This window comes from Arvicanthis niloticus, chromosome 1, assembly GCF_011762505.2.
Source record: "Arvicanthis niloticus isolate mArvNil1 chromosome 1, mArvNil1.pat.X, whole genome shotgun sequence".
Taxonomy (NCBI): Eukaryota; Metazoa; Chordata; class Mammalia; order Rodentia; family Muridae; genus Arvicanthis; species Arvicanthis niloticus.
The window spans coordinates 94468966-94483676 of NC_047658.1; the positions used below are offsets into that span (position 1 = coordinate 94468966).

General features: G+C 48.2%; 1 protein-coding gene across 2 annotated transcripts in view; it reads left to right on the forward strand.

Moving 5' to 3' along the window:
- Itgal (integrin subunit alpha L) overlaps positions 1–7332 on the forward strand; it is a 55399-nt gene extending 48067 nt beyond the window's left edge. For both annotated transcript variants that reach the window (XM_034506239.2, XM_034506248.2), the window contains exons 26-32: positions 1003–1078; positions 1479–1592; positions 1785–1841; positions 1928–2026; positions 2693–2788; positions 3415–3525; positions 5598–7332. In XM_034506239.2, the coding sequence (XP_034362130.1) occupies positions 1003–1078; positions 1479–1592; positions 1785–1841; positions 1928–2026; positions 2693–2788; positions 3415–3525; positions 5598–5756 (712 nt within the window). In that variant the 3' untranslated portion in view covers positions 5757–7332. The remainder of the gene's footprint in view (positions 1–1002; positions 1079–1478; positions 1593–1784; positions 1842–1927; positions 2027–2692; positions 2789–3414; positions 3526–5597) is intronic.
- The last annotated feature ends 7379 nt before the right edge of the window (positions 7333–14711 follow it).

The following is a 14711-nucleotide window of genomic DNA, read 5'->3' on the forward strand; positions in this document are numbered from 1 at the left end:
GAGAGGGAGGAACATTTCCAGAGTGACTTTTGCCCTCTAGCACCATCTAGTCAGAGCAGACTCACACAGATGGAGTCCAGGTGAGCTGCAGCCACCCGGAAATAGTGGAAGTCAGAGGATATTGTGTTGCATGTAATTTTAAAAACATGCTCCCACCTTTGCCTGGAAACCTTGGCCTGTGCCCTGGCCCCTCCCGGCCTAGCTCCGAGATCGGCTGCTGCCAGTCCCACTCCTGGCTTGCCAGGGGAGCTGATACGCTCCACTGGCTGACGACTTATCTTTTGTTCCTCCCTGCTTAGCTTCGCCGCCGCCAGCTGTGACCTGGCCACCTCTCTGCCCATTTTGCTCTGCAGATGAAAAACACTCAGACAGCTTTATTACTTTAGAATTTGCTTGCTAGCACAACTGCTAAGCAAAGAATCTTCTGCCCTAAACTTACCAGCCAGCCTGTATCAGCTAGCTTCACCGACCTCCCTGGCTGTTCGCTGTTGGGAGGCTGCTGGATCTAGCTTCCCCAAGACCTTACATGATTGTTTCATGCTTCTTCCAAAGCCTGACTGAAAAGCCCCTCCCTTTCTCTGCATCTCTTTTTCCTCCTGGGACCTGGAAGTCCCACCTGTCCCTTCCGCCCAGCAATTGGCTCCTGGCCTCCTTTAGTGACCAAATCAAGAAGCGAATCAGGAATTAGGGAGCCTGACTTTAGTATCAGCACCTCCCCCTACAATAGTGCACGTGGGAAGGGCACACGTGAAAAGATGGTCATTTAGACAGTGAGCTGAGTTGACACACTAATGAAGGTGGCATGTAGTAGTGAGGACACAGCTCTCAAGGTGCGACCCTATTTCCAGAGCTTCAGACCTGTCTCTTTACTGGCCTTAGTTTTGAAGTTCTAAATGACAAGGTGCCTCTGAAGGCCCCGGCACAGTGCTGGAGGCCCAGAGGCTTCTTGGGGTCTGGACTGCACGCCTTCACCCTTCCATCTGTACATGTCTCTCTCCACAGCCAGGAGAACTCCACACTCTATATCAGTTTCACCCCTAAAGGTCCCAAGACCCAACAAGTCCAGCATATCTACCAGGTATGAGCTTCTATAAGGAAGGGCCCTCAAAGCCATGGTTTCTTTTATTTATTTTCTATATGTATGGATATTTTGGCTATATATATATATGTCTGTGCACCACTTGCATGCCTGGTGCCAGAAGAGGGTGTTGGATCCTCTGGAACTAGAGCTATATAGATGGATGCAAACTGCCATGTAGGTGCTAAGAACTGAATCTGAGTCCTTTAGAAGAGCAGCCAGTGCTCTTAACCGAAAGCACTAGGACAGGGCTGGATATGGTCCGGTCCATCATGATGCACGGCCTAGCTAATAACAGGCTCTAGAACTCACCCAGGCAGTGCCTCAGGTCACACAGGGTGTTTGGTTGCTAGTCAGGGTAGCTCTGTTCAAGCTCTATGTGGTCTCTGCCCTTTCCCAGGTGAGGATCCAGCCGTCTGCCTATGACCAAGACATGCCCATACTGGAGGCGTTGGTTGGGGTGCCACAGCCTCCCAGTGAGGGTGTCATCAACCACACATGGAGTGTACAGATGGTGAGTACCACTCAGAAGAGGGCAAAGTGAGCTGGTCCGAGGTGGGAGACAACCTCGTTGAACTGCTATGCGTAGGAAGGCAGGGATGTCTGGGTTAGACAAGGGTTATCTTGGGGAGGAGAATGAGGATGCCCTTTCTATGGGGTAGGAAGTGGCCACAGACCTACTGGAGACCCCACTTCCAATTCCTAGGATCCCCTTGTCACTTGCCACCGTGTGGACCTGAAGAGGCCATCCAGTGAAGCTGAGGTATGGGCATGTCAGGCTGGAGGTGGGCAGTCAGCTGGTGATGGCGGGCCTGGCTGACCGCTGACTGGTGTTCTTCACTACTGCAGCTTTGTCTGCCTGGAGTCCAGTTTCACTGCCCAATTGTCTTCAGGCGGGAGACCCTCATCCAAGTGACAGGGACTGTGGAACTCTCCAAGGAAATCAAGGTAGCACCTGCTTGTAGTTGTCAGTGAGGATCCATTTGCCTTAGGAGTGGTGGGGATGGGTTTCCCACATGAGCCCCCTCCATTTGTCTTTTCTTGAGTAAACACCCAGGTTTGCACAGCTGCAAACCAACAACAGCAAAGCCATGTGGATGTGTTTGAAGTCTGTAGGGTTGGGTTTTGTGTCGAAGACTTATTTATTTATTTTTTTTCCCCCTTTGGTTTTGGTTTTGGAAAACAATATTCTGGAAGTCTCTAAATAGACCAGGCTGGCCTAGAACTCACAGAGATTGACCTGCCTCTGCCTTCTGAGGGCTGGGATTAAAGGCTAGGTAAACTACCACACATAGCTTTGCTTTTGAGTTATGGTCTCACTGTGTAGCCAGACTAGCCTGCAACTCGTGATCTTTCAACCTTAGCCTCCCAAGAACTGGGATTAGAGCTGTGTCCCACCACACCTGTGTACCAAAGGTAGTTACACGTTCCATCTAAGAAACTCCCCTTCTGATACTGAGGAGTGAGTGACACATTAGACCATCTCAGTCGAGAAATAAGATAAGGAGAGAATGAGTTCCCCTCACCAGGTTTTGTTCCCTTCCTTCCCTGTGCAAATGGGCCTAAGTCCAGGGTCTCAGTCCTGTTCTGACTGATAGTCTGCTCCCTCCACAGGCCTCCTCCACACTCAGCCTCTGCAGCTCACTCTCTGTCTCCTTCAACAGCAACAAGCATTTCCATTTGTATGGCAGCAAAGCCTCCGAGGCCCAGGTAAGTACCTCAGAAGCCAAGCCCAGGCAGCAGAGAAGTTCCTGAACCCCATGTACAGCTCATAGAAAGGGAGAAGGGGAGCTTGGCCCAGTCAGACCTTAATCTAATCCAAATCCTTGTGAAGTGGGAGGTCCCACCTCACTGAAAAGCAAGCCACTCCAGTCTTGTCTGAGCTGCCCCACAGACTCAGATCTAAAGATCAGTGCAGTGGCGCCTTAGCAGAGGGCCACCAACATCAATGAGCAGAGGGCAGTGAGCACAGAGGCCCAGGGTTCAGGCAACTCAGTGTGGCCAGAGATGGATCTAAACACCGAGAGTGGCTCTTCGGGGCTTTGAATGCCCAGCTGAGGCCCTTCCTCCTGGGGCCAGTGCAGGTTGTATGAGTCACAGGGCAGCCTGTGGTACACATGGCCAAGTGACTCGTGAGTACAGAGAGTGTGACACATTTGTGGGAGAGGATCTGTGGCCAGAGCCCAATGCTGTGGTGCAACCCACACATATGGGTGAGACTGGGGATGGAGCAGGCACATGGCGGGTGTGTGTGTGTGTGTGTGTGTGTGTGTGTGTGTGTGTGTGTGTTTGGGGTGGGTGGGTTTTTCCTGCCCTCAGCTAGCTCTCTTCCCCAGGTCATCATGAAGGTTGATGTGATCTACGAGAAGGAGCTGCTCCACCTGTATGTGGTCAGTGGCATTGGGGGGCTCGTGCTACTGTTCCTGATTTTCCTAGCGCTCTACAAGGTAGGAGCTTCCAGAAGGTTAAGCTGGGGGCAGAGAGGAAACATTGGCCTAGACCAGGAGGCGCATACGGACTGGGGAGGAAAAGAGCCCAAACAGGCCTCAGTTCACTCCTTCCTTCTACAGCTAGGTCTGTAAGACCTCAAGTTCGAGTGAGAGAGACTTCACCACCACTCAGGTCAACCCTGGCCCAGCCAGGACTGAGGGAGGAAAGAAAGAGGGGCACCCATATACTGAGGACCTTCTGGTAGCACGCACTGCACTAGGCCCCGTGAAACAGAGACAAGTAATATATACATGGTCCTCACTCATATGAGGTTCACAGTCAGAATTCAGGACATGGGCATGCGCGAGGTTAATGAGGAATACACTAGGGTCTGTCTACTCTGGAACCTGTAATGGAGATGCCTGCTCAGGCTGGTGGGCCACCAAGAAGAGGTGACATTTGAACTAAAGTTTAGACAAGTAAAACTCAGAGGTGAAGAGGGGCAGGGGCCCAATGTTCCATGAAAAAGGCTCCAGGGTTTCAGAAAAGAAGTCGGGTGCAGTGATGCACACCTGTTATCTTAGCACCTGGGGTCAGAGGTGGAATCTCCGAAAGTTCAAGGTCAGCACGAGGTCAGCACGAGGGGCCTCAAAATATCAGGGTGAGGGGCTGGAGGGTTGGGTCAGTGCATTGGTATTTTGCCTGCATGGATGTCTGTTCGAGAGTGTTGATCTCTTGGAGCCTACAGATACTTGCAAGATGCCCTGTGGGTGCTGAAAATTGAACCTAGGTCCTTTGGAAGAGCAGTCAGTGCTCTTAACATTTTTATTGTTGTTTTGGGTTTTTTGGAGACACGGTTTTTCTGTGTATCCCCAGCTGTCCTGGAACTCCCTCTGTAGACCAGGCTGACCTCAAATTCAGAGATTCCACCTGCCTTTGCCTCCTGAGTGCTGGCATTATAGGTGTGAGCCACCACCACCCAGCTCTATGTGACTTTTTTTTTTTTAAAGAGAGTATCAGCATGTAGGCCAAGTGGCTAAAACTCAAGCTCTCCCTGTCTCGCCTTCTGCATGCTGAGATTATGAGCTTGGGACACCTTGCCTGGCTGAAACATGGTGTTCAGAGGAGTGTAGAAAATAAATTACCAAACTTAAAGCTTTAAAAAGTATTCACAAGATTAAAAAAAAACCAAATTTATTTTATTTTCTTTTGGGGGGCATGGGAGGCAGGGTCTCACTGTGTAGTCCTGGCTGCCTAGAACTCCTGATGTAGATCAGGCTGGCCCTGAACTCATAGAAATCTTCCTGCCTCTGCCTCCAGAGTGCTGACTTTAAAGGCGTGTACCACCACACCCAGGGTTATTTTATTTTATTTTAGTGGGCTGGAAAGTTGACTCAGTTGTTAAGAGCACATCTCACAAAGGATGAAAATTTGATTCCCAGCACCCACATGGAGGCTCACCACCTCCTTACACACGAGGCATGCGTTTGGTGCACAGATACACATGCACACAAAACACTCTCACACACAAAATAATACAAATAAATCTAAATTTTAAAAATCTTGTTATTGGTGGGGAGTGGGGGGAGCCATAGTGCATAGGTGTGGGTCATGGGTCAGAGGACAGCTTTGAGGAAGTTTGTCCTCTCCTTCCACTGTGGCTCTGGGACCTAAACTCAAGCAGTCCAGGCTTGTGTGGCAAATGTTTTGACCCACTGAACCATCTTACAGCTGCTGCTTTTGTTGTTGTTTAGGTTTTTGTTTTGTTTTTTGAGACAGGGTTTCTCTGTGTAGCAGAGACCTGGCTATCCTGGACTCACTTCATAGACCAGGATGGCCTTGAATTCACAGAGATCCACCTGCCTCTGCCTCCCCAATGCTGGGATTAGAGGCGTGCACCATCACACCTGGTCTCACTGCTTCTTAAAAAGAAATATTTCTAAGAATCAAGCATACAGATACCCTCCTGTCCTTGGAGCAGATGTCACTTGACTGTGGTGTATCCTATCTGTCTGTATAGGATGTCTTTACATCTTGCAAGGGCAGCTGGTCTCTGGACATCTGCCCACTCTGTGTGTGCTTCTGACAGGTTGGCTTCTTCAAACGGAACCTGAAAGAGAAGATGGAAGCTGATGGAAGTGTTCCAAATGGAAGCCCCCCAGAAGACCTTGACCCTCTGTCAGTACCTGGGGAAGAGACCAAGGACATGGGCTGTCTAGAGCCCCTCCATGAGAGTGACAAGGACTAAGGCCGAGGCCTGATACACTGCTGGTCCAGGAATAGACTTGAGAGTCCTGGTGCTGACCAGCTCCAGCCGCATGCCACTGTGAATCCTGTCCTTGGCTAGTCATGGCTCTTCCTAGTCCTCAGTTTCCCTGTCTTGAGCACAGAGCTCATTCCTATGTTATCTACAGGTGCATGGCAAGTAGGCTAAGGGAGGCCATCGGTGAAGCCTGTCTTCTGCTAGCCTGCCTTCTTGTCCCTCTGAGAGAATCTTAGGAGTAAACTTGGAGAAACTGCCATCTCAGGACCCAGTAATAATACTCCAGCCTTCCCAACTGCCCTCGGCTGCCCAACCTCCTGGATCTGCCCCCCACTCTCTCCCTGCCTGGAGTCTAGCCTGGACTCTGTTGCCAGATAGCAAATCCCATCTGTGTCACTGCATGGCTACTGTAGATGCCTTCTTGAGTCAGAGAAAACATTCCTTGATGAGCTTTAGAAGGCCTTATAAAGTCAGGCCCCAGTGGCCTCCCCAGCCTCTGCTGGAGAGGACCCAGCTCCCTTTCCCAGGCTGCAGCTATCCCAGCCTTTTCGGAGTCTTTCTCCTTCCTAGTGCTATATTTGAGCTCATGTCCTCTCCCCCTGGAACGTTTCTGCCTCCTCTTGTCCTGGCTAAGGAGGGTTTCACACTGTGCACCTCACACCAGCCTGTCCTTGCCTCTGTCCACCAGGTTATATTTATTCTCTCTTTGACGATTTATTTAATTTCTACCTGTCATTGAGCTCCTTGAGGTTAGGGTATGCATCCTGTTCTCCCTGGGAATCTCTGGTAACATCATAGGCTAGGGAGAGATTTAGTAGGTACAGTTTTATTGAATCGATGAAGGAGGCTCTGGTAGAGAAATAGCTTGGATGGGCCCTTGGCATTGCATCCTTCAAGGTTCTGCCTTGCCAGGCTCCATCACACCCTGTTAAGCTCCCCAGCTCCCACCCAAAAGTGGTTCAAGGAGCTCCAATACAAAGCACATGTGTGGTAGTTTGAATGAGAAATGCCCCACGTAAGCTTGAGCATCTGAACACTTAGTCCCCATAGGATGCTGAGAAAAGTCATGGGGAGGCACCGCCTTGCTTGAAGAAGCATGTCATGGAGAAGGGCTGTGGGGGTTTAAAGACTGCAAGTTCACTCTCGACTTCATCCCTACAGTTGATGTGCTTGCTCTTGTGCTTCCTGCTGTCTTGCCTGCTGCTGGCTGCTGTCTTGCCTGCTGCTGGCTGCTATGTGTCTTTGTCATCAAAGACTCTTAAACTCTCTGGAACCATACACCCAAATAAACTTTCTTGAGTGTGATAGTTTATCATAGCAACAGAAAAAGCAACTAACGCAACATGCCTGCATCTGTTTACCCAGTAAATGTGGAATTCTGTTTGATTCTAATGGCTTTGTGCTAGTGCAGTGTTCCAGCCTGGCTTATTTAAATGAATATATTTCCTCAAATGTTGTACTGGATAGAACCAAAATAATCAGCCCTGCTTCTCTTCTCCTGTATTAGGGTTGGGTTTTTGTTTTGATTTCTGTTGCTGCAATAAAGCACCAAAGCAACTTATGGGGAAAGGTATGTGTGTGCACTTTATTGAGGTATGTGTGTGTGCTTCCTCCAGCTGTGGCCCCATGTTCCAGGCACCAGCTATGATACTTGTCTTGGGGTCCAGCTGTAGTCCTGCATCCTCTATCTCCTCTCTCAGGGTGTCCAGGCCGGAAGGATGCAGTGAAGTCTGGAATGGGTAGGGTCTGCAGGACCGCCTGGGAGTGCCAGCAAGGAGAAGGCCTTCTCAGAGGGTTTTAGTGTTACAGCTCTTTTAGATGACACTCAATGAAACAGCTGGTGCACATACACTTTATTTGGGTGATCAAGGGCTATATATGAACCTTGGAGAGTGGGAAGGAGTCTTCAGGGTGAGTGTAAAATCATTGACTGGAGCTTAATGTACTTCAAATGCCTCATTTGCGTGGAGAGGCATTCCAGGGATCCAGGTATTTGCTGGGTCGGTTCTTATCAGGAAAGCAGGAGTTGAACTTGTAAGTTTGCCAAGAACAACATGACCTTCCTCGGGTAGAAGATTGGGGTGAGGTTCCTCAGATCAGGCAGAGAAGGGAAAGCCCTGCTGGCAAAGGGAGCCCTCCATTTTGCTCCAGGCTCAAAGGAGCTATCTGGACATGGTAGACTTCAACCTGAAGTAACCTGGTTTCCCAACAGTTTATTTTGGCTTATGCTCTCAGAGGGGCTGTAAGTCATCGTGTAGGGAAGTCATGTGCCAGGAACGTGAGTATTGTCCCACTGCATGGGCAGTCTGGAAGCAAAGAGCAAACAGGATGTGGAGGAGGATATAAAATCTGAAAATCCACCCCTGACCCACTTCCTTCAATGAGGCTCCCATGTCCTTCCTAAACAACATCTACCAGCTGAGGACCATGTGTTCAAATACATGAACATACAGATAACGTTTCTCATTCAGATCTCACACCCTTCTCCTCCTTTGCCATCATGAATCTCAGGCAGCTAACCTTGACCTGAAGCTAACATGGTGGGTTAATTCTAAACAGAAGCATAGAGAACGAGACTAAATGCAAGAAGATGCTAAGAACAACCCAGCAGTTCTTTGGGAAATAGAAATATGTGGTCAGGAGAAATGGTTCAGCAGTTAAAAGCACAGACTGCTTCTGCAGAGGGCCTGAGTTCAGTTCCCACACACATGTTGGGCAACTCACAACTTGCTTCTAGCTTGGCTCCAAGGGGATGTGACACCTCTAGCTTCTGAGGGTACCTGCACTTACATGTAAACACAGAAACATACATACACATGATTAAAAATAACAAACCTTCACAATATGGGGGTAATACATGCTGGGAATGATGGTTACCACAGTAATTACACCACCTGGGAGGTTGAAGCAGAAAGATCTGGAATTCCCAGCCACATTGGGCTATTTGACCAAACTAAGAGAGACGGGACTACTAGGAGCTGGAGGTTCAGCTCAGGAGTAGAGAGCTTGTCTGGTGCTCATGAGTTCCCAGGTCTGTCTATATACTGAAGAACAAAGGCAAGGGACGCAAGGGGACTCTCATCTTTTATTTAAAGCAATATGGACTCCCTTGAGATCTAGAAGCCATAGAAAGAGACAATCACTAATCTTCTGTGGTCAGCATTCTCCCCAAGTACAGAGAATGGATCCCAGTACTTGGAAAAAAAGAAAATTGCCCACCCATATAGAAAAGCAGCCAGAGACTCCCCCGGCAGCGACCTTTGACGGTCCTCCTCTGCCTCAAGAGGGTATATGCACGTTTCTAAGCCCAGCATGAAAGACACAAGACCGTCATCATTCAGTTGTCTGGGACCTGCTCTGGTTCTTATTCTCCCTGGCCCAGTATGCGCGTCCTTTGCCCCAGCTGTCTCAACAATGTTTAACTGTCATCGTAGAACCTAACAACCTCTCCAGCTACATCAGCCTTTTGCTTGATATGACCCCAAGGAACCATGGGAAGGGCTCATTAAGAAGACACTAGTAATGAAGTGTAACCATTTTCCAGAAAGGGAAGATAATGTGTTTTGTTTTAATTACGTTCTATTTAGTGTGTGCATGTGTTTAAGTGTATGTGTACTACAGTACATGCTTGGAAGTGGTCAGAGGACAGTTCTCTTTCTACCATGTGAGACCTGGGGTATCTAACTGAAGTTACCGGGCTTGGCCAAAAGCATTTGCCTTTACCTGCTGAGCCTTCTCCCCAGCCCTCAGAGCTTCCCAGGAATGCCACAGAACAACCAACAAGCACCATGTGGGGGTGTGAAACATTGATTTAATGTGTGCTCATTTGTTTGCTTTTGTTGCGACATCTTCCTATGTAGTCCAGACTGCCCCTCTGTATAGCCCCTTCTGGCTTTGAGCTGGAGAGTCACTACCTTGGTTTAACAAGTGCTTGGATTGTAAGCAGACACAACCATGCCCTGCACATTTGTTTCTTGGCTGCTTTGTGTGAGACTCTATTGGGGCACAGAAGATGGAATAATGAAGGAGTCAAGTCCCCTTTTCAGGAAACTGTCAGTAGTGGGCAAACAGGGTACAAGTAGAAAAATGACTTCTGTTGGAGACAGAGGCCATGAAAAAAAATCACATCAAGATAAAAAAAAATGGCCAGGCGGTGGTGGCGCACACCTTTAATCCCTGCACTTGGGAGGCAGAGGCAGGCGAATTTCTGAGTTCGAGGCCAGCCTGGTCTACAGAGTGAGTTCCAGGACAGCCAGAGCTACACAGAGAAACCCTGTCTCCAAAAACCAAAATAAAATAAAATAAAATAAAATAAAATAAAATAGCAGATGACTGGGCGAGCTATCTTACATAGATCAGAGGGTGTCTTAGGGTTACTATTGCTGTGATGAAACACCATGACCAAAGCAACTTGCGGGGGGGAAAGGATTCATTTGGTATACACGTCCACAGCACTGTCCAACATGGAAAGCAGTCAGGACAGGAACTCAAACAGCAGGAACCTGGGAGCAGGAGCTGATGCAGGAGTCACAGAGGGGTGCTGCTTACTGGCTTGCTCCTGATGGCTTGCTCAGCCTGCTTTCTTATATAACCCAGGAGCACCTGCCCAGGGATGGCACCACCTACAGTGGGCTGGTTCCTTACCTATTAGTCATTAATTTTAAAAATGCCCTACAGGCGTGCCAGCAGCCTGGTCTTATTGATGCACTTTCTTACTTGAGGTTGCTGCCTATTGGATGACTTTAGCTTGAGTCAAGCTGACACAGAACTATCCAGCACATTCTCTGACTCTGAAAACATTATTTTCAGGATGAAAGGGCTATACCTGTCCAGCCAGCCCCTCTCTGCCAATCCATCCTGTCCCAGCTACCTCTGGGCCTTTGAACATTCTGCTCTCCCTATCACTGTGTACTCTTTCACTTGTGTGCTAATAGCTGTACAATTTTTAAAATTCTCTCTCTCTCTCTCTCTCTCTCTCTGTGTGTGTGTGTGTGTGTGAGAGCGAGAGAGAGCGAGAGCGAGCGAGAGCGAGAGAGAGAGAGAGAGAGAGAGAGAGAGAGAGAGATGTGAATGTCCAAGGACAACTTCTGAGTTCTGGGATTTGAACTCAGATCATCAGGCTTGATGGCAAGCACCTTGACCCACTGAACTTTCTCACTGGCCTGCTCCATTGTTGTTTATGAGACATGGTTTAGCCATGTTTGCCAAGCTGGCCTTCAAATCCCGAGTTCAGGTGATTCTCAGGCTCCTGTGTCTTAGACAGCTGGAGCTGCAGGTGTGTGCCACCACACCTGGCTTTCAGCTGTCTAAAGTCATTACTTTAAGACCCTTAGTACATTCCTTTCTTTTGGGGGGTTTGGGGGCAGCAGATTTGAGACACGATCTTTCTGCATAGCTTTGGCTATGCTGGAACTTGCTATGTAGACCAGGCTCACAGAGATCCACCTGTCTCTGCCTGCCAAGTGCTGAGATTAAAGATGTGTGTCACCCATGGGCATGGGAGAGCTGGCCCAGTGGTGGTAGTGTGAGCATCAGAAAGCTGTCCCTGCTCCTCAAGGGAGAGCTGGCCCTGGAATGCACTGGCAGCAGCTTAGCTCTCTTCAGTTGATGGCTTCTGATACAGATGTAAGAAGAGAAAGACTCATCCTCCCTCCGGGGCTGGCCAATAGGAATTTGACCATGCTCCAATGAATATGGTCAACACAAAATGGGCTTGCTTTTCTTTTTTGGGGGAAGGGGAGAGGCCACGGAGGATACGGAAAGACTGGGAGGTAATTCTGATTGGGATGCATGATGTGAGATTCCCAAATAATCAGTTAAAAACAAGGGTGTGTGCTACCTGCCCTTTGAAATTGTTCTCACCTCCACCTCTCCACCAGCATTTTGCTTCCATGTCTTGGGGCTCATCATGCTGCTTCTAGGCAGGCTTCCCTTTCTTTTGAGTCCCCGAAGGAGACAGAAAGCCTTACCCATATGTTACCAGCATCTGGCCCTCCCCAGGATTAGTACAAAGGAAGCACACAGTAAGTGTTGAATTCTGTGATCCTCAAATGTTTTGATCTCAGAAACCCTATATACTCTATTTAAAAACTGAAGAGACTTGGGTAATGGTGGCACATTCCTTTAATCCCAGCACTCATGAGGCAGAAGCAGGAGAATCTCTGTGAGTTCAAGGCCAGCCTGGTCTACAGATCCAGTTCCAGGACAGGGATATTAAAAAAACAAACAACAAACAAACAAACAAACAAACAGAAAAAACCCTGTTTTGAAGAACCAAACCAAATTAAAAAGAAAAAAACTTAAGAGATGCTTTGCAGTAAAGAGAGCACAAGGCTCCTGCAAAGGGTCTCAGGGCCCACACCAGGCAGTTCCTGAATCCAGATCCACCATTGCTGGCCCCAGGGCACCTGCACTCATGTGCCCGTAGCCAAACAGAGACAAGAGACATATATTTATATATTTCTAAGTTTTTAAAAATACTGAGGATCTTCCAAATGCCTTTTTTTTGACATGGGTTAGATCTACTGATATTTATTAATTTAGATCTTAAAATAGAAATAAAATAATACACCACCACCATGCTGGCTAGTTTGATGTCAACTTGACCCAAGCTAGAGTCATTTTGGAAGAAGGAACCTCAGTTGAGAAAATGTCCCTATCAGATTAGCCTGTGGGCAAGCCTCTAGTGGATTTTCTTGATTGATGATTGGTGTGGGAGGGCCTAGGGCACTGTGGGCAGTCCCTCCCCTGGACTTGTGGTCTTGGATGCTATCAGAAAGCAAACCAAGCTAGCCAGGGTGAGCAAGGCAGTAAGCAGTAATCCCCGCTGGCCTCTGCATCAGTCACTGCCTTGAGTTCCTGCCCTGACTTCCCTGGATGATGAACTCCAAACTGTAAAATGAAATAAACCCTTTCCTCCCCAAGTTGCTTTTGGTCATGGTGTTTTATCAAAGCAATAGAAACCCTAAGACAACCCCCAGCCCCTCATTTTGTGAGCTACTAGAATAATGACATATGTCAGCATGTGCCACATGGGCCCTAGGAAATCCTGAAAATGAAGAGGGCAAAGCCCAGCCGTGCACAGAGGTGCATGCCTGTAATCCCAGCAATATGGAAGACGGAGGCTGGGGAGTGAGTTCAAGTCAAGCCTGTTTTGCACAGAAAGTCCCTGGGGTGTTGGGAGCCGACTTTAGCAGAAAGCGGCTAGATCAACTTTGCAGCCATCTGGAACCATATACCCTGACGAAAGATTTGGTTTTCAACAGCCTACAACAGCTGAAGCACACTCTGATATCCCACATATTTTGTGTTGCTGTTTACTGGCCCCAGCTGCAAGGTGCATGTGGTAGTCACGCCTGCAAGACATACGGTTCACGTGCTGTCCACGTGCTATCTACGCCATACATGCCTGTAAGGCGCACATGCTATCCACGCCTGCAAGGCGCACAGTGCACATGCTATCCACGCTATAGACGCCTGTAAGGCTTACGTCATATCAACACCTGCAAGGCACATGGTATCCACGCGCCTACAAGGCACGTGGCAAAAGCCTATAAATAGCTCAGAATTCCCTTCAATAAGAGAGACTTGATACGAGACTTGATCAGACGCCCTGTCTTGTCTCCATTCTTCACGTCTCTTGCCCCAAGAGCCCCCCTCTCTCTCTTGACCAGAGCACTTAGCCCCAAAAGCGTTGAGGCAAAAGTGTTGAGGCAGAATGTGGGCCTCAACACTGGGGGATGGTAAATTGGACTGGATATAGTGGGTCATTCATCTAATCTCAGTACTCATGAAGGCAGATCTCTGTGGGTTTGAAGTCAGCCTGGTCTACATAGTCACATAGTCAGTTCCAGGGTAGCCAGGACTGCATAGTGAAATTCTGTCTCAAAAAAAAAAAAAAAAAAAAAAAAAAAAAAAAAAAAAAAAAAAAAAAAAAAAAGAAAGAAAGAAAGAAAGAAAGGAAGAAGGAAGGAAGGAAACAAGTCTGCTTAGCCTGTTCCTGGCCTGAACTCACCAACAGTATCAAACAACCACCATTTCCTTGTGTAGGGCAGTGTACCACAGATAACATGTGGGACCTTGAACAGCTAGACCTAGTGTCAGACTTTGTCTTAGTCAGGGTTTATATTCCTGCACAAACATCATGACCAAGAAGCAAGCTGGGGAGGAAAGGATTTATTCACTTTACACTTCCACATTGCTGTTCATCACCAAAGGAAGTCAGGACTGGAACTCAAGCAGGTCAGGAAGTAGGAGCTGATGCAGAGGCCATGGAGGGATGTTACTGGCTTGCTTCTCCTGGCTTGCTCAGCTTGCTTTCTTATAGAACCCAAGACTACCAGCCCAGGGATGACACCACCCACAATGGGCCCTCCCACCCTTAATCACTAATTGAGAAAATGCCTTACAGCTGGATCTCATGTAGGCATTTCCTCAAGGGAGACTCCTTTTTCTGTGATAACTCCAGCTTGTGTCAAGTTGACACACAAAACCAGCCAGTACAGACCTAGAGTTCTCAGAGTTCTTTCATGACCTTGTGGTGGACTTTTGGGAAATGTGCCCTAACAGGGTTGCTCTACTCCAGATGGACTCTGGCGGTCCCTGAGGATCTGCATGAAAGAAAGGGGTGGAGTCTGAGCAGCTCTGTCCCATGCTCATTTGTTTGATCTGTTTTTAGATACAGTCTGATTTCTATCTGTCCTCAGGTTTCTGCTAAGTCAACCAACCACAAATTAAAAGTGTTCAGGACCCTGAGGACTGTCTTAGCACATTGAGGCCCTGGTTTTGATCTTCGGCACCTCCAAGAAATACATTTACATGTATACCAAATTTCTTTCCTCATCATTATTTCCTAATATAGTAAATTAGATATGGAGCGCTTGTGCTATACTAGCTTTTAGAAGAATCTAGAAATAAGTAGAGGGGCTGGAGAGATGGCTC